This window comes from Corythoichthys intestinalis, chromosome 8, assembly GCF_030265065.1.
Source record: "Corythoichthys intestinalis isolate RoL2023-P3 chromosome 8, ASM3026506v1, whole genome shotgun sequence".
Taxonomy (NCBI): domain Eukaryota; kingdom Metazoa; phylum Chordata; class Actinopteri; order Syngnathiformes; family Syngnathidae; genus Corythoichthys; species Corythoichthys intestinalis.
This window is the reverse complement of record NC_080402.1, coordinates 36,381,035-36,408,623: the sequence shown is the minus strand read 5'-3', so window position 1 is coordinate 36,408,623 and position 27,589 is coordinate 36,381,035. Positions and strand designations below refer to the sequence as shown.

Here is a 27,589-nt window from a genome sequence, read left to right as displayed (position 1 = left end):
TCAGTTCCAATGGAGAGCACTGACGACCAACTTGATAATGTGGAGGAAAGTGTGGCAGAAGACCAAGAGACAGAGCAGCAGGATGGAGTTGATCAAGCAGCAAACAATGGTCAAACTAACGTACCTCCACATGCTCAGGTAAGTGTGCAGTACTCACAACCTGCCTAAACAGCAGGATTCAGAATTTTGTTGTTGATTGTGATTAAATCATGAAAAAAAAAAAAAAAATCTGAATATAAGTGTCTATCCTTTCATTGTCATTGTTTTCACAGGATCCTCCTGGATCTGAAGTAATTGATGCAGAAGAGGAAGAAACACAGCAGCAAGATGGAAATGACCAAGCTGCAAACAATGGTCAAACTAACGTATCTCCACATGCACAGGTAAGTGTTTGGTAACCTGCCTAAACAATATGACTCAGGATTTATTTGTTGTTGTTTATAATCAAATCATAAGATTGAAAAAAAAAAATCTGCATCTAGGTGTCTATTCTTTCATTGTTATTGTTGTCACAGGATTCTCCTGGATCTGAACTAATTGGTGCAAGCATGGACGCAGAAGAGGAAGAAACAGAGCAGCAGAATGCAAATGACCAAGCTGCAAACGACGAAGAAGCAAACATGACGCCCGTTGCGCAGGTAAATGTTTGGTACTTTCAACACACCTAAAAGATACGCCCCAAGATGTTGTTGTTGTTTATTAATCAAAATTATGATTTAAAAAATATACATCTGCATCAGGAATGGGTGTCTTAAGTTTATTTTTTAAATTTATTTTAAAAGGGGACAATGCAATTTCATAATGGCTAATTTTCTCTTGAATCTTTCACAGTCATTGTTCTGTCTGACTCTCTCCCCTTCACGTTCTTTCCACACATTTCTGTGATTCATTTCTGTCATTTTTTTAAATCTCCAAAATAATAAGATATCTCTTAAAATCACCACCATCACACCCATTCTTAAAAAGCCCTTTTCCCCACCAATTTCAACATACCATCTCCAATTTACTCTTCATCTCAAAAAATCTAGTAAAGTCTTTTGCCTCTTAACTCCACTACAATCTCATCACTGACACATCTATGAACATACAGTTCCAATCCGGTTGCTGTCCCCGTCACAGTAGTAAAATAGCTCTACTCAAAATCATTAATGCCATTCCTGTGCTCCTAATTCTGATTTATTCTCCATTCCCATTCTTCCTGTCCTCACAGCTGCCTTTGATACCCCCTGCCTTCTTTTTGACAGACTTTTTTCAATTGGTATCACCGGCACGCTTCAAGTGTGGTTCACCTCCTAACTTGTCTGACCGCCCACAATTTGTTAAATTCGGTCTCCCCACACTGCACTGTAAAAAAAAACAACCTATAGAATGTACTCAATAAAATTGAGGTAAAAATTGTCACTTAATTATACTGAAGGGTGAAATATTTGACAATACTGTACGCTGTAACTGAAAAGTTAATTAGAAAATAATAATAAATTAGGATTAGAAAATAAGAATGAATTAAGACACATTATTACCAGCAACTCACATTGCTATGCTCTCAAGAACATTGTTAGCTAGCCATCAGGAATGGCTGTCGTAAGCCGGGAATAAAATATAAAAACATTTTTATCATAGGGGCTTCATAATTTAACACACAGCATGCCAGGCTTTGTAATGTTTTTGCATTGTCAAAAAAAAAAAAAAAAAACACCAGTTAGTTCAAACTTACCTGCTACTGTACAATGCCATCCCAGTTGGAGTGTCCCGCTAAAAAAAAAAAGGTCCTCCTTTCAGTTTCAAAGAAGACGCGTTGGCGCATGCGCAGTCTTGAGCACAGACCTAATATTTAGGGGTAGAAATTATCTTGTTTGTTCAAGTGGAAGTTTTTACTGATTAAAATTGGGTAAAGAGAGTTATTTCTAACCGATTTAATACAGTTCACTTGCTTACCCAACTAATGTTAGTGTAATATACAGAATTTATATAGCTCATAATTACAACCCACAAAAATTGTTTTTTATAGTGTGCTGTCACCCTTTTCTGCAGCCTTCTCACCTTCCTGACTATTGTAACTAGTCTCACTCCGTTTTTGGTCTCTCTAACAAATCCCTCCTGAAACTGCAACTCCAAAACTCAGCAGCACGCTCATCACACGGACCACTGCCTCACACCACATCAATCCCATCCTCCATAAACTAAATTGGCTTCTACAAAACTAAGAATAAATTCTTCAATTCTCATTTTCACATTTAAAGCTCTTCACAACCCAGTTCCAACCAACCTTCTACACATCATAAACACTCCTCTCCGACCGCTTCGCTCTTTCTCCACGTTCTAACTTTCTGTCTCTTCGGCCCTGCTCACCATGATTCTCTACCAGCCCTCAGTGGCGCCTCCAGAAATTTTTCATAGGGGTGGCCAGATGGGGCCACTTAAAATCTTGGGGTGGCCAAAATTAAAAGCCATAATTTCAGGTTTTCATTATATTATTGCAGTAAAAAGGTCAGGGGAAAACTATCAGAAAGACTTAAGGACACGGCTACTGATATACTTTGGTGTATTGTGTAATATTTGATGTTACTAATGATTAAATGTGCATAGTCCATAACTGTCCAGTCAACATTTTGAGTTCCACAACAATTCTGTTTTATTGTGTTATGTATATATTAGGCATAAGGTATAGATTTAACTAGGGCTGTCAAGCGATTAACATTTTTAATCGAGTTAATCACAACTTAAAAATTAATTAATCGTAATTAATCGCAATTCAAACCATCTCTAAAATCTGCTATATTTTTCTGTAAATTATTGTTTGAATGGAAAGAATATTCTAATTTCCTGACTGTCTCAGGAAATTAGAATATTGTGTATTCTGATTTCCTGAGACAGTCCTGTATATATACACAGGACTGTCTCAAAAAATTAGAATATTGTGTATTCTAATTTCCTGAGACAGTCCAGTATACATTCAACATACTGTACATAAGTACTGTATTTGTTTATTATAACAATAAATCCACAACATGGCATTAACTTTATTAACATTCTTTCAGTGAATTCTTAAAGGATAAATGTGAGTTTGTATATTGTGACTAAATATTGCCATCTAGTGTATTTGTTGAGCTTTCAGTAAATGATACTGTAGCGACTTAACTGTTCTGCCCAAATGCATGATGGCAAGTGGTGCAACCATGACTGTGTGTGGTGGCTGCAAATGCTATAGCTTCTCTGTGTTGGGTACACTACAGGGTGTTAAGAAAAAGATGGACTCCTGTCATTCTTCCCCACGTCACTTCCCACAATATTTATAGGTGCTGTGGGAGAGATGACAAAGCTTTTCACAGTTAAAAGCACGGCCCCAATGAATGCTTGTATCTACTCCACTCTGCCTCTTATCTCTGTGTATAAAACGGCGCCATTGTAGGCTGTTTGCGGCAATGCGTGAATGAGTCGTACAGCGAATGCGTTAATTGCGATAAATATTTTCACGTGATTAATTTTTAAAAAATTAATTACCGCCCGTTAACGTGATAAATTTGACAGCCCTACATTTAAAAAAACAAAATAAATGCTTTATTTGGGATGAAATGCATAACTGATGCTATAACAATCTAACGATATACTGGCAAGCGGGGTGGCCAGTGGGGTGGCCAATCAATTTATAGGGGTGGCCACGGCAGCCCCTGGCCACCCCCTGGTGGCGCCACTGCCAGCCCTCCCAGTTTAAATGGACCACCATGGGTTCAAGAGCATTCAGGCACTCTGCCCTCCAGCTCTAGAAATGACCTGACCTGAACTGGAACTGAACTGACCTCCACACTTCAGCTTCACTCCCACTTTTGAAATCCAAACTCAAAGCATACCTGTTCATATTATCCTATCCATCTTTGCCTCACATTTATACAGCGTCCTTGGGTGTTTTGAAAGCCGCTTTGAAACAAATGTATTGTTGTTATTACTGTTGTCACAGGATCAGACTGTATCTGAACTAAGTGATGTGGGCATGGAGGCAGAAGAGGAAGAAACGGAGCATCAGGATGGAATTGACCAAGCAACAGATGCTGATCAAGCAAACATGTTTACTTTACCACAGGTAAAAGTTTCAATATGCCCAGGATTTGATGTTTTTCTTTATTAATGAAATCATAAGAAATTATTGCTTATTTTTCATTATTGTCACAGGATCAGCCTGGATCTGAACTGATTGATGTGGGTGCACAGCTATACAGCAGTGGTACTGAAGATGACCCTGCTGTGATCGCTCAGTCTGGTCTGTCTATTACAAATATTGCTGGGTGATAACGATCAGGATGCAAGTTAACCCTTTCATTAAGGAATTAAGATTTTTTTTTTTTTTTAAATGATGATTTTTTTTTTTTTTCGTATCGGACAGGCGTCTCGAACTTGTGGCTCAGGGGCCAATAGCGTACCGCATGTAACACGTCACATTTGCTCATTAATATTCATGACGTTCGCAACTGTTGCTAGGAAGGGTCAAACTTGCATTTGCCCCTCATGCTAGATGCATTTAAATAGTGTACGAACGCGATGTTTACTGAGCTAAACCTACCAATTCTGTCCGTAAATGATGTCCCTAATGCCAAATTCACTGGTAAGTAGGTGGAAGAACATACAAATGTTCAGTTAAAAAAGATGTGTAAAGGGCTGAAAAACATGGGAAAAAGAGTCGACCTGATCCAGTGGTAGCTTTTTTTATCGACACCTTTTTCTTGTGTGCATTACCTTGCGCCACTGACAATGACATTTTCCTGTTTCAAAAAGCTATCCTCTACCACCATATGCCCTGTCTTTCTTATATATAATAGCCTCCGGTTGTCTTACGTCTCTGACCATTCTCGGGGGTAATTTATGTTGCTACTTTTGTGTAGCAATCGCAAATGCTACTCAGTGACAGCCAACGAACTTTTAATTTTTTCATTAATAACAAATATTAATTCTATTAATTTATTTACACTTCCCCTTACTAAAGTTGTTTCTTTACAACAGAAAAGGTAACAAAAGTGGCAGTCAGATACCATTTTAATTTGTTTCTGGTCATTCATTGTCAGACAAAAGCAGCACGGCAAAACGCCACGCTAAAAATAAGTAAAAATATCAAAATAGCTTACCTCTTCAGGGCAGGCTGTGGCAGACAATGGGTCAGCATTGTCATCTGTTGGACCATGGACCCCAACAAAATGTTTACTGCATATGAAGGGGAATGGCTTCCCCTTGCTGCCGTTAAACTGGTCTTTTGAAGATGTCCGCACAAGTTGATCCATTGTTCACATTTTGTCCTCTGAGTTTTAGGCTTCGGGAAACGTATGAAGAAAACATCCTTCATATATCATAATGTCTAGAGTCGTTTTTACAAGTTCCATAGCAGCAGTGTTTACCTGGCATGTTGTTTTTTGAAAGATTACCGGCAGAAAACAAGCAGTACTAGCACGGGTTTCGTGCGAGTGCGTTTGGATGTAGACCCCCTTCCGGTTTACGATGGTGACATCACACAGCCTTGTCTAAAAATAGCATTTGTGTGTTACGCTTATTTGGCCCTAGAACAAAAATTTTTGGCCCCTATTTGACATCCAGCTGTAGTATTAGTGTTTCCGAAACTTATTTAGTGATGGGTGATGATAAAATATATGAATGATTTTAAAATAAAAAGAATTGGATTATTATTAAAATCCATTTTGAATTTACAAAAAAAACCCAACTATTTAAATAGTAATAAATTAAAAAGTATTTTAAAAAAAAAATAAAAAAGAGCAATGAGTATATACAGTATATAATTCTAAATGAAATAAATTAAAACTTTAAATTTTTATAATATATAATATAATATTATATATATATATATATATATATATATATATAAATACACAATAATAATTTAAAAAATGAATTTTAATATATTAAAACAATTTGTAATCAATTAAAAAAAAAAAAAAAAGACAGAAGCAGAATAAAGATAAAAATTAAATAGGTGTGGCCAGTGTGTACTTTGCGCCTGGATGTTTTTAATTTTAGTTTGATGGCAATAAATGTGTAATCTATTTTAATGGAAATGAATTGGACGTCTATTGCAGTCAATAGATGTTTTCAATATCAATTTCCCTTTTTTACTAAATACCACAACACGTACTCTGTGACCTCGGCTGGCAGTGAATGGGTTAAGTTGATAATATATTTTTAATAGATGTCCACCGTCCCTGAAAGCGTTCATCTTTTCTGTTAATTTGTTTTTGCTTTACAGAGCAGGAAAACGTTTTTCCATTTCACAACCTTGTGACCATCATGGAGGAAAAAGACGATGAGGAAGAAACACAGCATCCGGTATATGTTTAGTACTCTAGACGCACCTACACAACATGCTTCAGAATTTTGTTGTTTTTTTATTAATCCAATTGAACAAAAATAAAATCTGCATCTGCAGATTTGGTGTGCTTATCCTTTCACTGTCATTGTTGTCACAGCATCAGCCTATATCCGAATTAATTGATGTCGACACATTGCCATACATTAGTGGTGCTGAAGAAAACCTTGTGGTGAACACTCAGTCTGGTCTGTTTATTACAAACATTCCTGGGTTATGACAATCAGAAGTTAGCAAGTTTACATATACATATACATAATATTTCTTTTTTTCAGAGTTGGAAAATGTTTCTGAAGTTCTGTCAACCCAGGAAGTTATAAACCTGGTCAAGCAGGAGGATGAAGAGGAGACAACTATAGAGGATAACCAGGAAGAAGACTTTGTTGTTCTTGATGCTGATCATGTATGTAACTTTTCCTTTGGTATTATTATCTGTTGCGGATGAAGTAAATTGAATGATTGCACGTTAGCAAGCACTGTAGCTGCAGATGTTTGACAATAAACTTAACCCTTTCAGATACAGTAGTCACAACAGTGGACAGCTATTCAAAAGTTGACACTCAAAGTGCCTATGACACGATTAAAAAAAAAACTTAACTCATATTTTGAGACGATTCGACTATATGCAAAAATTTGGGAAAACGCAGATGACGAGAAATGAGTCTTTTAATCTGCCGTGTAGCCACGCCTGCCATTATAGTGCTCTAGCGCCTCTATCTGGGCGATGATGACGGCAAAGTAACGATTTCAGCTGATTTAGAATGCAGCCCAATGGGAAAGATTCAGAACGAGGAAAATACGACAGAGAGCAGCAAAATGTCATCATTGTTTTTAATCTCTCTACTCCAATATTTTTACAGGATATACTTTTTACCTAAGTAAATGGTATGGTCATGACAAATAACATTCTTGTGCTAAATGGAATATGAAATATTAAAAATGCATGTATTCAGTACGACAGGGCTAAATTACTGCATGAGGGTCAAAACTGCTGATTTCTTAAACCTCCCAAACAGTATTTTATGCCACTAGAGTTAGTCCGAGGCGTGACAGCTAGGCGACATGCTAACCTGAACCGAGCAGCTCTTCCAAGTCTCGCCTTTCGAAAACGAAAAATCACACAAAACTACCCCGACTCAGGTGACACACGGCAGCGATATGGTGATTGTCTTTGGCAATCGGCCAGCCCCCAGCGGCGAGCAAGTTACGGCTCGTTGTCCTGCTGTGGCCCCAGCAGGCAGGCAGTGCTCATCGCCGGGGAATCAGACGGGAATGAACGCCAAAAATAGCGCATTCTCGGTGGACAAACTGGCCGACGTCAGAGCAGGGGGCTGCTCGGGGCCAAACCGAGGAAAACGCTCTGTAGACAGGCACGCGAAGAGGACCGAGGGGGGTGGAAGTCTACACAATCGAGAACCGGAGACAAGAGCGGGGGAGGCTGCTCGGGGCCAAGTCGAGGAAAACGCTATATAGGCAGGCACGCCTTTATCGGCCGGCGAACATGGTGTGCGACAAGCTGCCGGTCCATGCCCGAGCAGCCTTCTCGGTGGACAGGGAGTATTGTCACCCACAAAATGCAAGCCATCTCCTTATTAAAACGTTTGCCATGATTCCAATAGTTAACATAAAACATATAACTTACTCACTTCGTCATCCGTCCAATGGTCTCTAGATTGTCGGACTTGTTTTGCCTATTCTTCGTGAAGAACACAGTCATTTGGAAATCCAAGAAAGCCTCACACCACTCTCCCTGGTGTAACAACAAAAGCCTGCAGCACATTGGGCTGGCGTGACACACACACACACACACAAAAAAGAATGAATCGGCAAAATCAGCTGAACCTTCATTCGTATTTCATGCTATAGTTAGGCTGTATTGTGAAGATAATCTCTACCGCTGACATCACATTCGCCTTCGTCCTCAACCCGAGACTCAAGCCGGAAGTCATTTTCATGGCGAGTGATTCAAAACAGTGAATAAATATATCGATTGCTTCCACACACATCCAAGCGGCCCATTTCATTCAGGAGCATAAAATACCGCGTGTATTATGAAATAAACATGCTTTTTTGTGTCAGAGGAACTTTAAGACCCTCAAGCCTATATGGGGCAAGTGACTATTTTTGGTCATTTAAAATTATATTAAATATTATCAACTATTATATATATATATATATATATATATACATGTATGTATATATATATATATGTATGTATGTATGTATGTGTGTATATATATATATATATATATATATATATACACACACATATATATATATATATATATATATATATACATACATATATATATATATATATATATATATATATATATATATATATATATATATATATATATATATATATTAGGGCTGTCAAACGATTAAAATTTTTAATCGAGTTAATTACAGCTTAAAAATTAATTAATCGTAATTAATCGCAATTCAAACCATCTGTAAAATAAGCCATATTTTTCCGTAAATTATTGTTGGAATGGAAAGATAAGACACAAGACGGATATATACATTCAACATACAGTGCATAAGTACTGTATTTGTTTATTTTAAGAATAAATCAACAAGATGGTATTAACATTATTAACATTCTCTTAAAGCGATCCATGGATAGAAAGACTTGTAGTTCTTAAAAGATAAATGTTGGTACAAGTTATAGAAATTTTATATTAAAACCCCTCTTAATGTTTTCGTTTTATTAAAATTTGTAAAATTTTCAATCCAAAAATACACTAGTAGCTCGCCATTGTTGATGTCAGTAATTAAACCATGCTCACTCATGGTGTAACACATAAAATCAGTTGGACCCAAGTGACAGCAGAGGGCGCCAAACAGCAAAAAACAAGTAACAAGCGAACATTAAACTGTGCTGTCATTTTAATCTGTTTGAGCTGGGCTTGTGCGTTAATTGCGTCAAATATTTTAACGTGATTAATTAAAGAAATTAATTACCGCCCGTTAACGCGATAATTTTGACAGCCCTAATATATATACAGTATATATATATATATATATGTATATATATATATTATTTATTGCTCATTAGTATTTTTATAATTATAATTTTTTTATAATTGGAAATATATGAATTATTGCAATGTTAATCAAAACTAAATGAAACTAAAATGAATAAAACAGAAATGCACACTGGTTACATCCCCTATTAACATTGTAAGGTTGATTTTCCTTTCATAGTATCGGACTAATTACATGCCTTTGATAGCGATGGATGTCCAATTCATTTAGACCGTGAAGACTAAACTCTAAATGCTCAGGATTCAGTACCATTGATGGTGCGAGATATCAAATCCATTTTGACTGGGAGGGGGGAAAGTTCATTCATTCGCCCCTCCCAGTCAAAATGGATTGGACGTCTAGCGCTGTCAATGGCAGCCGATGAGTTCAATGAGTGCCCTGGAAGGGTTAATAAGAATCATAATTCATGCATGAAAGTGGTAAAACCAATGGATTTTGTGCATTTAAATATGGCTCTAATTTACATGCGTCATCCCTTGACAGCCTCAGCTTGCGAAACAGCAAGCAGCACTGAAGCTCCAAATCCTCAAAGAACTTGAGAGGCTGAGAGTGCAACTGCATGAAGAGGTGAGGTACAAATCCCTGTGGCAGTCGTTCACAATTACAATCAGGGGAATGTCAAATTATGTCGTTCTTTGTGCTACGTCTGCAGACGGGGCTTGCCAAGACAGAGGCAACCCAAACGGAGGATTTCTATGCTGTGTTGTATGGGGAACAGCAGAGGCTGAAAACGGTCCAGGCAAGACTGGATGGTATACAGAAGACCAAGGTCTTAGCTGAAGGCAAACATAAAGTGGCACAAAATGATCTGAAGGCAGTTAAGTTATGCCATTCCAGCATCACTGAAGAGCGCACCAAGATCAGAGCCAATGGTGAGATAATTTTTCCTTTATGTTCACCAAAATGTTTACATCATCAGAAACATTTACCATTGCTCTGCTAATGCACTGTAAATCAACAACGTATATTCTACACAATGCATTTTATTCTTCCTTTCAGCCAAAATAGAAATAAATAAAATAGAAATAAGATTTTTTTTTAAAACCTTAAATTCCTGAGCCTTTTTCAAGCTGTTTTGGGACATTTTTCCCCCCTCACATAATATATTAGGGCTGTCAAATTTATTGCGTTAACAGGCGGTAATTAATTTTAAAAAATTAATCACGTTAAAATATTTAACGCATTTAACGCATGGCAGAACGACCCACTCATGCATTGCCACAAACAGACTACGATGGCGCCGTTTTATGTATACTGAGAGCTAAGAGGCAGAGACAAACGAGTGGAGTAGACACAGGCATTCATTGGGACCGGGCTATTTATTGGCATAAGCTTTGGCATCTCTTCCACAACAATTATAACTACTGTGGCGAGCGACGTGGGGAAGAATGACAGGAGATAATCTTTTTCTTAACACCCTGTATTGAACACAACGCAGAGAAGATATACCATTTGCAGCCACCACTGACAGTCATTGTTGCCCAACTTCCCATTATGCATTAGGGCGGAACAGTTAAGTCGCTACAGTATCATTTTCTGAAAGCACAACAAAAACAATGTTCCTATCTCTAAAAAAAAAAATAAAGCTCACAAAAAGAAAAGAGCTCAATGCAAAGAGAACTGGCATTCCCAATCAAAATAGCTGTTCAAAATAATACTCAGACTTTGGTCAAACTCTATTCAAACATTTCGTTTAGCTCAACAAATACTCTAGATGGCAATATTTAGTCACAATATACAAACTATCAGAGGTCTTGTACGTTGTGAAGTCAACACTCGAACGTAAGGTACAATGAACCTGGAAACTATGGCGTCAGTCGAGGGGCAAAATGCACTAGAAAAACTTGGCTAGATCTCTAATTAATTTAAAACTCGCCCACCCTTGACACCTTGTGGTGTATTTCAATCACTACCTTCCACAATGGTGAGCTTTTTTTTTTTTTTTTTTTTTTTTTTTTTTTAATTTTACAAATTTAATTAAAACGAAAACATACAGAGGGGTTTTAATATATAATTACTATAACTTGTACTCACGTTTATCTTTTAAGAATTACAAGTCTTTCTATCGGTGGATCCCTTTCACAGAAAGAATGTTAATAATGTCAATGCCATCTTGTGGATTTATTGTTATAATAAGCAAATACAGTACTTATGTACAGTATGTTGAATGTATATATCTGTCTTGTCTTATCTTTCCATTCCAACCATAATTTACAGAAAAATATGGCATATTTTAGAGCTGGTTTGAATTGTGATTTATTACGATCAATTAATTTTTAAGCTGTGATTAACTCGAATAAAATTTTCCAACACAAAAAATCCAACAAAATCCAGTTTCCCTTTCAAATAATGTTGACTGCAGCATTCTGTGTGGAAGTTTTTTTTTTTTGCATGGTGCTTTAAAGTCACCACATGATTGATCACACCAGCGTGATCATAGGACTCAGATGTTTAAAATTTACAGTGAGCAAATATTTTATCTAGATGGTACGCATAAATTATAATCTTTAAAAAGTTTTAATGAGGAAAGAAAAGAGGAGAGCTGAGCTGGCCGGCCAGGACAATATCGCCCCCGGAAGCACCACAAGGCGCTCCCGAGTCGATCTGCCTGACCTTCAAGTTCATACAGTTTATAATAGTCTACTTTTCAAGCGGTTGCCTAGTGCCAACCCCTTAGATAAAAACAGTGGAAAGCCTTAACACTAACCTAAGGCGAGGAGAACACCCTGTTCACGACCTTGAGCAAGAGTCCTTGTCCTGTTACCAGATGTACAAAAAGTAGAAAAGCACACTGTTATGAGAACAAAGAATAATTATGTGCAACGATATGAAATGAACAGATATATACAGTATGTTTACGTGAATAAAAGGAAAAACATATCTACAAAATGTCGCCGGATATTTTATAGAAATGGTACTCGAGGTTCATGATAGTTTCTGCTAAAGTTATGCAGTTTTTGATGATTTTAAACTGTTCTCATTTATCTCAATAAAATGTTTCTGGCATGCTTTTGCAAAAGTAGAATTATAGAAACTGCACTTTTCCAACCTCATTGCAAGGGTCTCTTTATTAATATAGCCTGTGTGTGTCTTTTTTTTTTTTTTTCGTTGCACAGTAACCAAACTCCAGACAGAACTAGAACGAGTGATGATGCATGTCACCTTCACACAGCAGCTCAGTGACGAACTTCAAGCTAATGTAAAATCCACAAAGAATGCCACAAAAAAAGTAGGAACTGATAAAACAGTGGCTGAAGACCAGAAATTAAAGCAGGTAAACGGTCTCAAATTAAATTCAATATTAAAAGAATAAAGACATGGTGAGGTTTAAACACAACTGTTCAGAATGATTGCATTGTGTGGAATGAATGCACTGTGTAAACTGCTGGCATATTTTGCTGTCTTGAACCACAGAACTAATATTGCATCATATCAGTGTCAACTAAGAGGTTTGGAATGTAGTCCAATTGTCTGGTTTGGAATGACATTTGATACGTACATGCCATAAGTTGGTTGACGGTAAAATGCGTAGACAACTAAATATTAATCTAATGATTAACAAGAAAGAAAAATCATCAGTTTTTATTTTACAGTGAGAAATCCAAAGAGGAGTGCAATTTTCAAAAGATGATACATTATAGCAGCCAAGAAAAATTTTCTGTTAGACGAGGCTGAAGCACGACTAAACGAAATTCCTATCTTCACTTTATTATAATTCCTTTACCCCAAGATCCATGCGGTGGCACCAAATATTTATTTCTATATTTCACATGGTTTTGCCCTGAGCTTGAAAACAGAGAATAAAAAAATGCTAATGGTAATTTTTAATGTAACCACAAATGTTTCGGTTCCACTGTACTATACATTAAACATTTTGAGTTCTGATGGGAATAACTCAAAGGATTAGTTGTAACTGAAATTTGCTGTACCCACAGGATATATATGTAGATCGCCTTACAAGGGAATTGGACAGACTAACACAACAGATGGACCTATATGTTGCTCAGACTAGTGCCCAGGCAGAGACAACACAAGCAACCAAGGAGGCTCTTTCTGAGGTAAACACGCACTAAATGCCTGCAATTTTTTCACATCCTGAAAGACGTTTTTTTTTTTTAAAGATAGCTGAATTGATCCTTCATTATGTGCCCCGCAATTTACTGGTGATCAGTAGACTAGTGGTGAAGTGGTAACTCATTTGTACGTTTATGCAAATGTACATTCAGGCTGAAATGCAAATGGAATCTCTGGCAATGGCACAAAAACAACTGCTGCAGCAGTGGAACGCCAGCCTGCTCAATATGAGGATGCAAAATGAAGAATTTGGAACAATTCAGGAGGCTGTAAGGTGAGAATGTTTTCCATGTAGTAGGACATACTGTGAAGAGCAGAAATATTTGCACCCTTTGCAATTTTGCAAGTTCAACCACTTAGAAAATAGGTCTGAAATTTCAATCATAGATGCATTTCCATTCATAGAGACAATCCCCCCAAAAAATCCAGAAATCACATTGTATGATATTTTAAAATAATTTATTTGTAATTTACTGGGGTTCCTAAGTATTTGTACCCCTGAGAATCAGCAATATTTATGACACTCAAAGAGTTGTCAGTCTACCTTTAAAAAAGTCCCCCATTACCCTATGAGTAACCACCTACCCACCACCCGTTTCAGCTCAATATTATCACCTGTGCCCCCTACAATCAGTTATAATCCAACCACTACTATGGGCAAGACCAGAGAGCTTTCGAAAGACACCAGAGAAAAAATTGTTGGGCTCCACAAAGCTGGAAAAGGCTACTGGACAATTGGAAAGCAGCTTGGTGAGAATAAATTATCAGGTGCAGCAATTGTAAGAAAATGGAAAAAGCTGAATGTGACTGATAATCTACCTTGGACTGGGGCTCCATGTAAAGTCTCTCCTCGTGGGGCATCACCCATGATGTGAAAAGTGAGGTCTCAGCCTAGGACAACACGGCAGGCTCTATACTCAATGACCTGAAGAGATGCATAGTTTCAAAGGCTGCTGTCAGTAAAACACTACAATGCAATGGTTTAAAATCATGCATTGCTCAGAAGGTTCCCCTTGTTGAAGCAAGTACATGTGAAGGACCGTCTGAAGTTTGCCAGGGACTATCTGAATGATGCAGAAGGATCATGGGAGAAAGTCATGTGGTCAGATTGTCAAGTTACATGGGTGAGTTGGACCAAAACATAGGGAAAACAGCAGGTGTAATGGTGTAATGATAATTAACAAAAATACAAAGTTCAAACAAAAGACCACGGGATCAAACACAAGATTTCAAAACGTCATGGGAAACTCAGGAACTTGAACACGAGGGCTATGACGTAGGAATCGACAACAATTCAACGGACATCGACACATGGAAAGACAAAGACCCAACAAGAACAGACAGCACATGGGGAACTTAAATACAGACCTGGGGTAACGAGACAATGAGACACAGGGGTTGATACAAGAGAGAGCGGATTGGTCAAGACACCAGAAGCAGGCCACAAAAAGAGAAATCAATGGATAATCACAATGACCTGACACACTAGGGCAAAATCTTAACAAAGCTCAACTCAAGGCATGACGCAGATGAAACCAAAGTAGAACATTTTGGTGCAAACTTCACTCGTTGTGTGTGGAGGAAAAAAAGGATGACTACAATCCCAAGAACACCATCCCCACTGTGAAGAATGTGGGTGGAAACCTCATGCTTTGGGGCTGCTTTTCAGCAAAGGGGACAGGACGACTGTACTGTATAAAGCAGAGGATGAATAGTAAAATGTGTCGTCAGATTTTGAGCAACAACCTCCGTCCCTCAGTCAGAGTCTTGAAGATGAGTCTTGGTAGGATCTTCCAACATGACAACAATCCGAAGCACACAGCCAAGCTGACCAAGGAGTGGCTGCGTAAAAGGCATATCAAGGTTCTGGAGTGGCCTAGCCAGTCTCCAGACCTCAGTCCAATGAAAAAGTCTTTGGATGGAGCTGAAACTTCGTGTTTCTCAACGACAGCCCAAAACCTCACAGATCCAGAAAAGATTTGTGTGGAGGAATGGGCCAAATTCCTGGTTTCCATATGTGAAAACCTTGTGAAGATCTACAAGAAAGCGTCTGACCTCTGTAATTACAAACAAAAGCTTCTGCACTAAATATTATCACTGATTTTGTCAGGGGTACAAATACTTATCAAACCCAGTAAATTATGAATAAATTATTTTTTAAAAAATCATACAATGTGAGTTCCGGATTTCTTTTTTCTTTTAGATTATGTGACTATAAGACGAAATGCATCTATGATTGAAATTTCAGACCTCTACCTATTTTCTAAGTGGATGAACTTGCAAAATCACAAGGGTTACAAATACTTCTGCTCCTCACGGTATGTTCCTTTTGATTAGGAAAGGAAACTAAAATGTTTTTGGCATACTTAAGATGACCTGTACATTTTGTCTTATCCAAATACCAAGACTGGATCTGTGAGCGCCCACATAGAGCCACGGGGTGTTGACCGTTTTCTAAGCAGATTCAGCCACAGAGTACTAGGTCAGGATAGAAACATGAAAAAAAAAAACAAGTCTTTGCAGACTTTGATCGCTTTGGAGGGAGGGGAGGGCTGTTTATCACTTTGTTTACACCATTTGAAAGAGCACACTCTTTTGGCCTGAGCTGAAATGTGGAAAAATTCTGGATATATATTGAGAAGGTGCGTTGTCATGGTGAAGCTTCCATGGGTTGTCCTACCACATCCTTCGCCTCCTTATTCTGTGAATTTAAATGAGTTTTTCACTAGTAGACGTCCATTCTATTCGAAGGAGTATGCATGCAGCGAATGAACATTCGTTGTTGCCATCCCTCCCACTTAAAATAGCTATGACGTCATGCGCCATCAATGGCTACCAATGAGTAAATAGCAGTTCCTTTGACAATGATAAAATAATCTCTTAAATATAGCTTGAGAAATAAACTAGTTATGACTTAATGGGAACTTCGCCCCAACCAACATGGCCGTCCATGTTGGCAGGGTTGATGAATGGTATCTTTAATGCTTCTGCTGTCATTTGAAATTTGTAACTAGTAGGATTTGCTCATTTGCTGCTACCCCTCCATCTTCAGATGGATTGAACGTCTTGCGCCGTCAATGGCAGGCAATGAGTTAAGCCGTGTCTGACCAAGCCATGATAGCCATTACTTTACATTCAAGTGAGTATGCAGTAATTTAGTATTAAAAAAAGGGGGGGGGGGGGGTTCTTTAAATAGTGTATCAGTAGAATACTGGCACCGGCCGATCCCACAGAATTGTAATGGGAGCCAAAATTGTATCAGTGCAACACTAATAAAAAATGATGTAATTATTCTATTTGATAATGATATATTTGTTAATAATCACACTACCCATGTTTTCCATAGCATGGCAGAGCATGAAGTGAGGTTGCTGGATGGAGAGATTGAAGGGAACAAGAAATCCATTTCCGAGCTGCAAGAGAAAAGTGAGTCTCTGACAATGCTGCTGAACTGCGCCCTGATGGACTGTGATGTCTCCAAAAAGATGATCAGTCAGAAACAGACCCAGTATGAATCACTGCAGGCACAATACAGCACCTACGTTCGTGCTGTGGCGCAGACAGAACGGACACTCACAGAACTCACTAAGGTTAATAAGTGATGCTTCAGAGGCAGATGTGATTTGATTGACCAGCGTATTGGTATTGGTCTTTTCTTCTGTTTCTTCAGGAGGATAACGGCCTTAAAAGTGATGTGACCGATCAGAGACGAAAACTGGAAAAAAACAAAACTAAGCATTTGGAGTTGGAGAACTTCATTATGACCCAAATGCTGAAGAAGCTCATGGACAGCAAGGCTGCTCAGTATTATCAGCGTCTCACCAACAAGAAAGCCTCTCTTAAGAAAGAGAAGGTAAAAAGAGCTTCTATAGCGTATGCTTATTGTAGCCGGGACTGGCTCTACGCAGGGGCTAGAGGGGGCAGTGCTCCCTCAAATAAATGTCTTGGCCCCTCAAATCAAAATTTTAGAAGTTGAGAAAGCACATTTTTAAAACACTCACAAAATGAATATACAGAATATACAATCACTCCATATACAAAATCTGCACATGGCTCCTTGATATAGTAATTTATGCACGTAACTTTGGCTGTGATAGGCATGAGTTGACACTTCCGCGAAGCACATTCAGGAGATTTGGCTGTTTGCATGTGTTTTGGGGGATCTGAGTTCCCAAGTTGGAAAATCATTCTGATGTGCTGTAAAGTCGTAATGTGGGATAAAAACATGGTTGCTACCAGCGCTGTTTTCGTCAACGATGATGATAACGTAAATATTCCCTCAACGAACACTTTTTTCATGATGATGACGAGACATTAACATGCTTAAAATGGTATTATTAACGGTATTAATAAGGTATTTATTTTGGGAGTAAAAATTTGTAATTTCACAAGCAAAAACATTATTAGTGAACGTCGACTAAAACTGGACTAAATTAGTCCTAAGTTTTCATCAACAAAAACTAGACAATGACAAACACATTTTTGAGATGACTATAATATGACAAAGACTAATAAGTATTATCACCTAAAAGACTAAGAAGAAAATTAAAAGGGCTGCCAAAAACAACCCTGGTTGCTTCAAATAGCAGTAGCCTATTTTAATGATCCAATGATACATCACCAGTTGAGTGACTGGCGCTTTTTTGTTGTGTTTGGCGCTGATTTTTTTCAATTACTCCAACAACACATGAATGCAGCATCAATATTAGCATGTGCTAATAATACAGTCGATGGTGGATGCAAATGACATCTCCCACCTCCTTTACAGGTTAGTGCCAGATAAACTGCCCATCCTTGTTTTTTATTACATACCGTACTGTATGTGTTGATGTTTGTTTGGTCGGCTATTCCCATGAATTGTGAATTTAAATGGTTCAACGATGCTCTTTACATATCAGGCATATAATTGAGGTAAACTACTCTGGTCTTGAATTAAAGTAGCAGATTAGCTGCTGTCTTTTAGCCTACTGGCTATGAATACAATGACAATTAAATGCGATTAGAGTGAGAGGCTCTCACTCAAGAGTTTTGTCTAATATTGTGTTAATATGGTATGTGGTATTTGAGCTGTAGTCTGTCAACCCGAGGCCGTTGGCAATCTTGCAAATAGTGACGTAGGCCCTTACTAATTGGTGACTAATCTTACAACGTTGTGTATAGCGTGCAATATGAAACAAAAATAAAACTCAATTTTAAAAATAATATGAATTTATTAATAATATTGTATCGTATAACCTGGTGCAATCAAAGAACAATCAATATTTTCAGCAACATCATGATTACAAAAATTTGATGGTGACTTTTGTTATAATTGTATGTAGCACTTTTGGCAATTTCTATCATGTCTTTTGATGGCTTCACTTCATGGCACTTCAGCTCGCAATTCAGTTTGACTTGAAGGTAGTGCGTTAGTGTGTCCAGTTATAAATTAAAAAGATCATTTGATAAAATTAACTTACCGATGCAATCTTTGGGTCAGGGAACATTTCTTTTGCTAATTCTGAGAAGAGATCAGCAATACTTGCAGGCAAATTGTGTTCAGCAATAAATTGGCAGAATAAAATCTCCGCTTTCGTCACTTCATTCTTTATGACCAGTGCTGTTAATCTTACTTTTAAAAAGTAAATAATTAGTTACAAATTATTTCTCTCAAAAAGTAATTGAGTTAGTAACTCAGTTACCTGAATGTAAGGGTAATTAGTTAACTGGCAAAGTAACTGGTGTTGCCTTTCATGTTTTTTTTTTCATTTAAAAAAACAAACAAACAAAAAACATAGTAACCTTTGCTATGTTCGGAAGTCATTTAATGTTGTGAATCAACTGTTAAAGTTGTTAAAATTGCTCCCGTTTTTGCATTAGTTCCCTTTTGTCTACTTTCGACATGTGAAAGTTTTCAAACTGTTTCATCATTTAAAGATAGATTCAAGTCAAGATTTTGCCGATTTAGGCGTATTTTAGATAAAAAGTTACTTAGGTTCGCTAGGAAGGTTCACTACAACAGAGCCTTTCTGAGAAGTCTACTGCATTAAAATGGCGGCTGTATACTAATGTCGTCGAGTCTGTCATTTCACATGTAGTTCTATATGCATGTGATATTACGGTGTAGATTATAGGCTGTCGGCTACACTCAGGAAATATTGGAGCCACCTAGCCTAGCATCGCGTTTGCTACAGTGTAACAACAAACACTCTTCCCTTTCCATGTCTCTGACTTTTCTCGCGTCATTCAACCAACGTAGTAACGCATAGTAACGCACCTTGTCTCGTTGCCGAAACGGTGACAAAATCCGAATGGAGAAAAAAAAAATGTAATGCACGAAAAACGTACAGATTTTGAACGTACGGCGTACACATTTAAAAATCAGTGCTCTCCTGTACAAATTACGCCGAAACGGTACAACTTGACAGGTATGAATACTGATGCTATGTGTTTATATGACCAAAATGAATCAATCTATGAACTAATTGCCTTTCTTTGAGATACATTGTATCACAAAAGTGAGTACACCCCTCGCATTTCTGCAGATATTTAAGAAAGCGACAGCCATGCACACCAATTTGATGTAGAGTGCGGCATATGGTCTGAGTCTGAGGCTGACCCACCCACCTCTTCAATCGCTGCAGCAATGCTGACAGCACTCCTGTAACGAGTCACATGACATTTTGAAGGGAAAATGACAAGCAGTACTCAATTTGGACATTTAGGGATGTACGTATTTACTAAGGGTGTACTCATTTTTATTGCCAGGGGTTTAAATATTAATGGCTATATTTTGAGTAATTTTGAGGGGAAAATAAATTAACTCTATTATATAAGCTGCACACAGACTACTTTTCATTGTGTCAAAGTGTCATTTTGTCAGTGTTGTCCCATGAAAAGATATACTTAAATATCTGCAGAAATGCGAGGGGTGTACTCACTTTTGTGATACACTGTATAACCTCTAACAATTTTGTGTGTGTGCTCATCATAATTTCCAGCTGTTTTACAAGCATTTTATTTGTTACTGCAGTCCCTGTAATCTGTAACAAGATGTATTATTTTTATTTGTATTTGACTCAAACAGCATTACTCTTGCAAATGTATTTTAGAAAGTGTTTTGCTCGCAGCAAGGAGGAATGAGAGAGGTAAGCTAGGTAACCCACCTAGGCAACATAAACTACTTTTAGGTCACAAATTACCAGTTGAGAAACATTGATTAATTGCATAACGGTTACAGTCATATATCCCCATTTCTGTCCAAAGTAGAGCATCAGAGTGCAGGTAGAGGTGAAGGAGAGATGGAACTTGATGAGCACAGGTGAATTGACTATCAACAAGGGATTTCCCAATTTTGATTTGGAATACAGATGGCTGAAAAACACACACACAAAAAGTCACTTTTTTTTTTCTTACAGAACTTGATTTATATAGTTTAAAGCACTATTTCTGACTTTTTATAACCGATAGGTGGAAACTCTTTTTTTTTTGCTTGCTAGCCAGTGCCTCACAAATTATCAGTGTTGTTAATAACGGCGTTAGAATATAACGGCGTTACTAACAGCGTTATTTTTTTCAGTAGTGAGTAATCTAATTAATTAGTTTTCTCATCCTTGCAACGCCGTTACTGAGGCAGGAAAGGCGTGCGTTACAATGTTGGTTGAATGACGCGAGAAAAGTCTGAGAGAGATGGAGTCACGGAGACAGTAGAGCAGAGCAGGAGTGGGGAGGAGGGAAGGGAGTTGTGACGCCGTTGTAAATGCGATGCTAGGTGGCTCCAATAATACCTGATTGTAGCCGATAGCCTACAAACTAGGCCCACATGATGCTACTGTAGATATCACATATATATAGAACGAGATGCAAATGACAGACACGGCGGCATTAGCTACATGTATAAAGAACTAGATGCGTTAGTAAACAGCCGCCATCTTAAAGCAATAGACTTCTCAGGAAGGCTCTGTTGTAGAGAACCTTCCTAGTGAACCTAAGTAACTTTTTATCTAAAATGCCCCTTAATTGGCAAAATCTTGACTTAAATCTATCTTTAAATGATGAAACAGTTTTTAAAACTTACACATGTCAAAAGAAGACAGAAGGGAACTAATGCATTAAAGGCAGCAATTTTAACAACTTTAACGGTTGATTCACAACATTAAATGACTTCCACACATAGCAAAGGTTACTATCTAGTTATCGCAATATCCGCAATACCCCTGTGTCTACTTAAGTGTAGGATAAAGAATTGGGCTAGGGCCAATTGTCCCAAAAACTCTTTAAACTTCACATTGTGTGACCGTTTGTTTTTTTGAAAAAAAAAAAAAACATTAAAAATTATCACCAGTTACTTTGTCAAGTAAATAATTACTCTTACATTTAGGTAACTGAGTTACTAACGCAATTACTTTTTGGGAGAAGTAATCTGTAACTGTAATTAATTACTTTTTTAAAGTAAGATTAACAACACTGCATATGATGCCCCCTACACATTTCTGACTGTCCCCTCATACATGCCCGCCTACAACCGGCCCTGATTGTAGCTGTACTGGCAAGATATGTTTAAAACATATGTTTATATATGCACTGAGGCAAATGTGAAATTCCGGGTCTATTTTTTCTGTTTAGATCTATCAGCTGTGGCAGTTGGAGAGTTCTGTAATGGCAGCCGCCCTCGAGAGCAATGTGATCAATGAAAAACTGGAAAACCTGTCCCGAACGCAGAAGGAGCTTGATGAGGAAATAAGAAAGTACAACAAGGTGGTTGAATCTAACCAGACAAACAGTTCTTCTATCGACGCACTCATCTCACAGAAGCAAACCACCATTTCAAACATCAACAAGAAAATTGATCTTATCGCATCACGAACTGGGGTAAGGAATCCTGATTTTCTAGCTCTCTATAATTAAAGATAATTTGGTAGTCCCTATAGGCGATTCCCGCACATAGACAGATAATGTTGGGATTCCCCTTGTTAAAGTTTACTCTATCTTTGCTATTCAAGTTTATGTTTTTATGTGTGCTTGTGTTACCAGCATGAAGACCTCAGCCCTTTGCAAATCAAGGCAGAATCAATAAAAACACAGATTGAGACATTATCACAAAAAATCAAGAATGATCAGCAGCTGTGGCTGAAGCTTCAAGGAATACTAATAGGGCTAACCCTGGCGATCCAGACACACAACAAGGAATATAATAAACTTCAAGCAAAGTACACTGTAATCTGTCAGAAGAAGCTTTATCTGGAACGTATGTAGGATGTTAGATTTAGCAAACACTTACGAATGATCAGATATATATTCCTTGTTACTCTCTCTTTCAGGCCAACTTGAAATTGTGCTCCTTGAGGAAAATGAGGTGGAGAAGAGCAATAAATTGCTTCAAAGAGACCTGCTGAAGCTCAACACTCTTCTGAACAAAAACGCCCAACTGCGCTATGCTTTGGAACAGGAGAACGCTGTGATGGAGACTGAATTCCTTCATAAACTCAAGGCATATTCCCCTTAATAATACACTAATTACTTTCAAAATGTTGTCCGTTAATGCATTATATGTGTTTAGGAGGCAGAGCGTGGATCTTTAGAAATGGAGGCTAAACTGGAGAGGATACAGGAGGAAAAAGAGAGCATTCTCAGCAATCTGGTTGAGGCCGAGTCAGTTGACAGTTTCTTTATCCCTAATCAACTAAAAGTCATTTACTGTTTACGTAAACATACTGTAACTGCAACTCATTTATTTAACGATGCATACAACTATACTTGTGTTCGGTGTAACAGGCGTCAGATAATGCTATGGGAAAAGAAGACACATGTCATGAAAGAAACACGTTTAGTGGTGCAAGAGGGCCAACAAGAGATCAAAAGTATGAGGGACGACGTTCACCGTATGGAGGTACAAAAACAGTCTTGTCCTGAGAGAATCAGAGAGTATGTTGTGTTGGAAATTTCAGCAGACGCATGTGTTTGAGGTATGTCATCTCAAGTACATTTTAGGGCTTGACACTGATTTTTTTACTCACTTGCAGGTGATTGTATTTACCTGACAATCCAAGGGATTCTATTGTGTTGCTGAAAAACACGGGCATAAAGCTTAATGAGTTTGGATCGTTATACTGATTAAGAACTATTGCAAATGCCATTTAAAAAGACTTTTGTTATTCAAATGTCTTAAATGTTTCAACAAAAAAAAATCTCAAAAACATCAAAACTTTGTATTTGTATTGCTTTATATTAAATGTATCTGATTGTTTTAAATTTGTACATAATATCTTAAATCGAATGAAGGCTCTTGAGTCAAATTGAATCGAGGAAGTCTGTAATATTGGCAAATATCGCATCATTGTCCCAAAAACATCAATATCGTACCATAGTGAAATTGGTGATTAACATCCCTACTAAAACTGCACTTTCTCTGAAACCTGTTATCAGTCATAGACTTCATAATGTAATGACGGGACACAGTGCGCTGGGTCGATAGGTCGAACCGTCAATACAATTATGAACATCTGGAGCCCTCCGTCCTGATGGTCTAACAATAACCTCATATCAATTATCGCTACCTAATACCTTCTTGGAGAGGCGGATGAGACGTGTCAGTAAAATGAAGCCAAAATCTAGACACATTTGAGATACATTAGAAATACAGTGAGGAAAATAAGCATTTGAACACCATGGGATTTTGCAAGTTCTCAAACTTAGAAATGATGGGTAGGTTTGAAATTTTCATGGTAGGTGCTTGTAACTTAGAAATGATGGGTAGGTTTGAAATTTTCATGGTAGGTGCTTGTCCACTGCGAGAGACAATCTAAAAAAAAAATCCTGAAATCACAGTGTATGATTTTTGTTAACTATTTATTTGTATTATACTGCTGCAAATAAGCATTTGAACACCTGAGAAAATCACTGTTAATATTTGGTACAGTAGCCTTTAATTACAATTACAGAGGTCAAACGTTTCCTGTAATTTTTCGCCAGGATTGCACAGACTGCAGCAGGGATTTTGCACCACTGCTCCACACAGATCTTCTCTAGATCAATCGGGTTTCTGGGCTGTCACTGAGAAACACAGAGTTTGAGCTTTCTCCAAAGATTTTCTATTGGGTTTTGGCCTGGAGACTGGCTAGGCCACTCGAGATCATTTTACAAAGCCATTCCTTGGAAATTCGGGCTGTCTGCTTCGGGCCATTGTCATGTTGGAAGACTCAATCGCGACCCATTTTCAATGCTCTAAATGAGGGAAGATACATGGCCCTGGCCATCCTCTCCTTAATAAAGTGCAGTCGTCTAGTCCCATGTGCAGAGAAACACCCCAAATCATGATGCTACCACCCCCACACTTCACAGTAGGGATGGTGTTCTTGGAATGGTACTCATCATTCTTCTTCCTCCAAACACTATGAGTGGAACTAAGACCAAAAAGTTCTGTTTTAATCTCATATGGCCACATGACTTTCTCCCATGACTCCTCCACATCATCCAAATGGTCATTGGCTAACTTAAAACTGGCCAGGACAGGTGCTGGTTTAAGCAGGGAAACCTTCCGTTCCATGCGTTATTTCAAACCATGACGTCTTTGTCTATTACCAACAGTAACCTTGGAAATATTGGTCCCAGCTCCTCAAGGTCATTGACCAGCTTCTCCTGTGTAGTTCTTGGTTGATTCCTTACCATTCTTAGGATCATTGAGACCCTACGAGGTAGATCTTGCATGGAGCCCCAGGGGCAGTTTACATGGCAACTCTGCGACACAAAGACGCAATGACTGAGTACCGGACTCGCCTCGCGTGCATATGGTGTCGGCGAAGACGGAAGGCAAAGACGGAAAATTCTGAATCCTGCCTCCAAAGTGGAAGAATCCGATTGCGGGGGTTTGAGGGGGGCTTCCTCGGCATGCATATCAAAGGCTCCTGCCGCGCGAGACAGCGCTGTTAACGTCAGCACTCGTACATGTCACATTGGGCGTGCGCAGCGGTTCTACTAAACATTTTTAAAAAAATATGGCGGAATGTCGGCTTTAATTTACTGTTTTGATAATATTTTTAAATTAAATATGTTGAATGTTTCAATTTGTGTGCCTTTTTGAACAAAAGAAAAATGATATTACTTCGAGTAGGCGGGCATATTTTTTTCCGGGCTGAGGGAGCTTGGTGGGGTCAAAGTGCATCATTCTCTGTCGCCCTGTAAATCTGCACTGCCCCTTAGGGCCTGGCATGAATACTACATCATTTTCATGCGGAATTGCGACATTGTTCAAATGGAGATGCAAATGCAAATGCAAATTTGAAATTTTTCGTATTCTCGGAGAGTCGCCATGTAAACGGCCCCCCAGTCTGAGGGGGACTGACAGTCATGTTTGGCTTCTTCCATTGTCTAATAATTGCTCCAACAGTGGATCTTACGGACATCACCAAGCTGCTTGGCAATTGCCCCGTAACTGCAGGATTTCCAAATACTTATTTTCCTCACTGTACGTCAAATCAAGGAAAGGGGCAATTTACATACTAAGTTGTACAAGTATGTAAATTGCCGTTAAAGACCCACTTTTTTAGGCTCACCTTTTCTCCAGACTAGGGTAGCCTGGTTATATTAATGTTTTTAGAGTTTATCTGTTTTATTGTTTTATTTGCAGTTTTAGCTTTTAACGCGATGCGTCTTTTTTTTTCTCAATTTTATTGTATAATACTTTCCTGCCTTTTATTTATAATGAACTATATTTTTCGTTGATGTAAAGCACTTTTGGGACCTATCGGGGTTTTGTAAAGGGCTATACAAAATATATTTGATTTGAAGTAACTATGGTGTAACAGTGCAAGTTTCAATGGTTAGAGTAACCGTTTTTAGAAGCTTGAATTGGTCAACGTAATCATGTGGCATGACCTTCCACATCCCCAGATTTAACTTTATTTCTTTATATATCATCTGTGGTGTTGTTTGAAGGCCACGTTTTATCAGGAAAAGACAGTATGTAAATCTCAGATTGGATCTTTTGAGCAAAGTGTTCAAGTAACTTGCTAACGTGCATTACAAAGCATTGGATGCTTATGGAGTATGGACTGAGTATGTATTATTATTACAGCGTTGGCTTAATCAGCTGATAAAGGAGCGTGAACGGCTTATGGAGGACAGTGTAGCAGTTGTGGAAAGGAGAGGATACATCATTGAGCGCAATGAGGTCATGTCTCGTGGTACCCAAAAAGCTACCAACAAGGGTGAGCTTAATCTGATCAATGACGGATTGCGGCGAAAGCTCAAAGAAATAAACAAGGTTGGGAATTTATCCTTACTGCCTGTAAGTGTATTGACAAGTGTATTGTACACCTACCTGACATAGAGTATATTCTAGATAGTGAAAGAGTATGATCAGGAGATCAAAGAACTGCAAGACGGTCAGGTAAGAGCATTTTTCTTGTGATTTATTGATAACCTGAAAATATGACTAATCTTTGATGTCAGATCTAAAATGTTTTCATTTTTCGTGAACTCTGGAGTATTACAAAGTTGGCGTCAAACTGGTCGGTCCTGCTTTTCCAGGAAGAATTTCAGAACAAGGCCAAGAAGATTGAGGAGATAATTGATGGCACTCCATCTAGCACTTCTTCGCTTGAAGCTGCTCTGGAGGGTGAGACGGCGCGAGTGCATACTATTAACACTATCATTCAACGTGTGTGGGTAGAGATGCCAAAGTACCAGGGGACACTTTGGAAGGTGTTGCGGTCGCTGGCGGAACAAACAGATTCTGAAGAAAGCTCGAGCAGCGTTGGATGAAATACACGAGTGATTGATAAAGCCGTAATACTGTACAGCGAGTTTATAATAGAATGTTGTTTTTTTAACATGAACTTCTTTTTCTTGTGGTAACCAGCAAGGCATTTACACTGGTCTCAAAACATTTCATAACTGTTGTTTCAGGCTGTGCTTACACAACAGTCTTTTTAGTGACCCACTTTTCTTCCCTGGCCCAATAAGGATATGCTGGGTGTTTGCACATTTGTATGAGAGAATGTACCTAACACTGGAATTGGATCTGTTTTCCAAAGTCCCTGAGGTCAGTAGGACCCCATCTCCATGTTATACTTTGGATGGTACATTGCTTTCCCCTTATAAAAAATATTTTTTGTTTAAATATGG

General features: G+C 38.2%; 1 protein-coding gene across 1 annotated transcript; it reads left to right on the top strand.

Annotated features, from left to right (window-relative positions):
• Positions 1–9: 9 nt before the first annotated feature.
• On the top strand, positions 10–27,391 carry ccdc40 (coiled-coil domain 40 molecular ruler complex subunit). Its single transcript, XM_057844724.1, has 23 exons — positions 10–138; positions 273–383; positions 516–638; positions 3,956–4,078; positions 4,168–4,255; positions 6,242–6,321; positions 6,462–6,549; positions 6,637–6,764; positions 9,896–9,979; positions 10,065–10,284; positions 12,529–12,686; positions 13,348–13,470; positions 13,639–13,760; positions 16,833–17,076; positions 17,157–17,339; positions 22,091–22,336; positions 22,499–22,712; positions 22,786–22,955; positions 23,025–23,116; positions 23,240–23,354; positions 26,538–26,726; positions 26,805–26,852; positions 26,993–27,391. The coding sequence occupies exons 1-23, from the start codon at positions 10–12 to the stop codon at positions 27,224–27,226; spliced, it is 3,312 nt and encodes a 1,103-aa protein (XP_057700707.1). The 3' UTR covers positions 27,227–27,391.
• Positions 27,392–27,589: the final 198 nt, after the last annotated feature.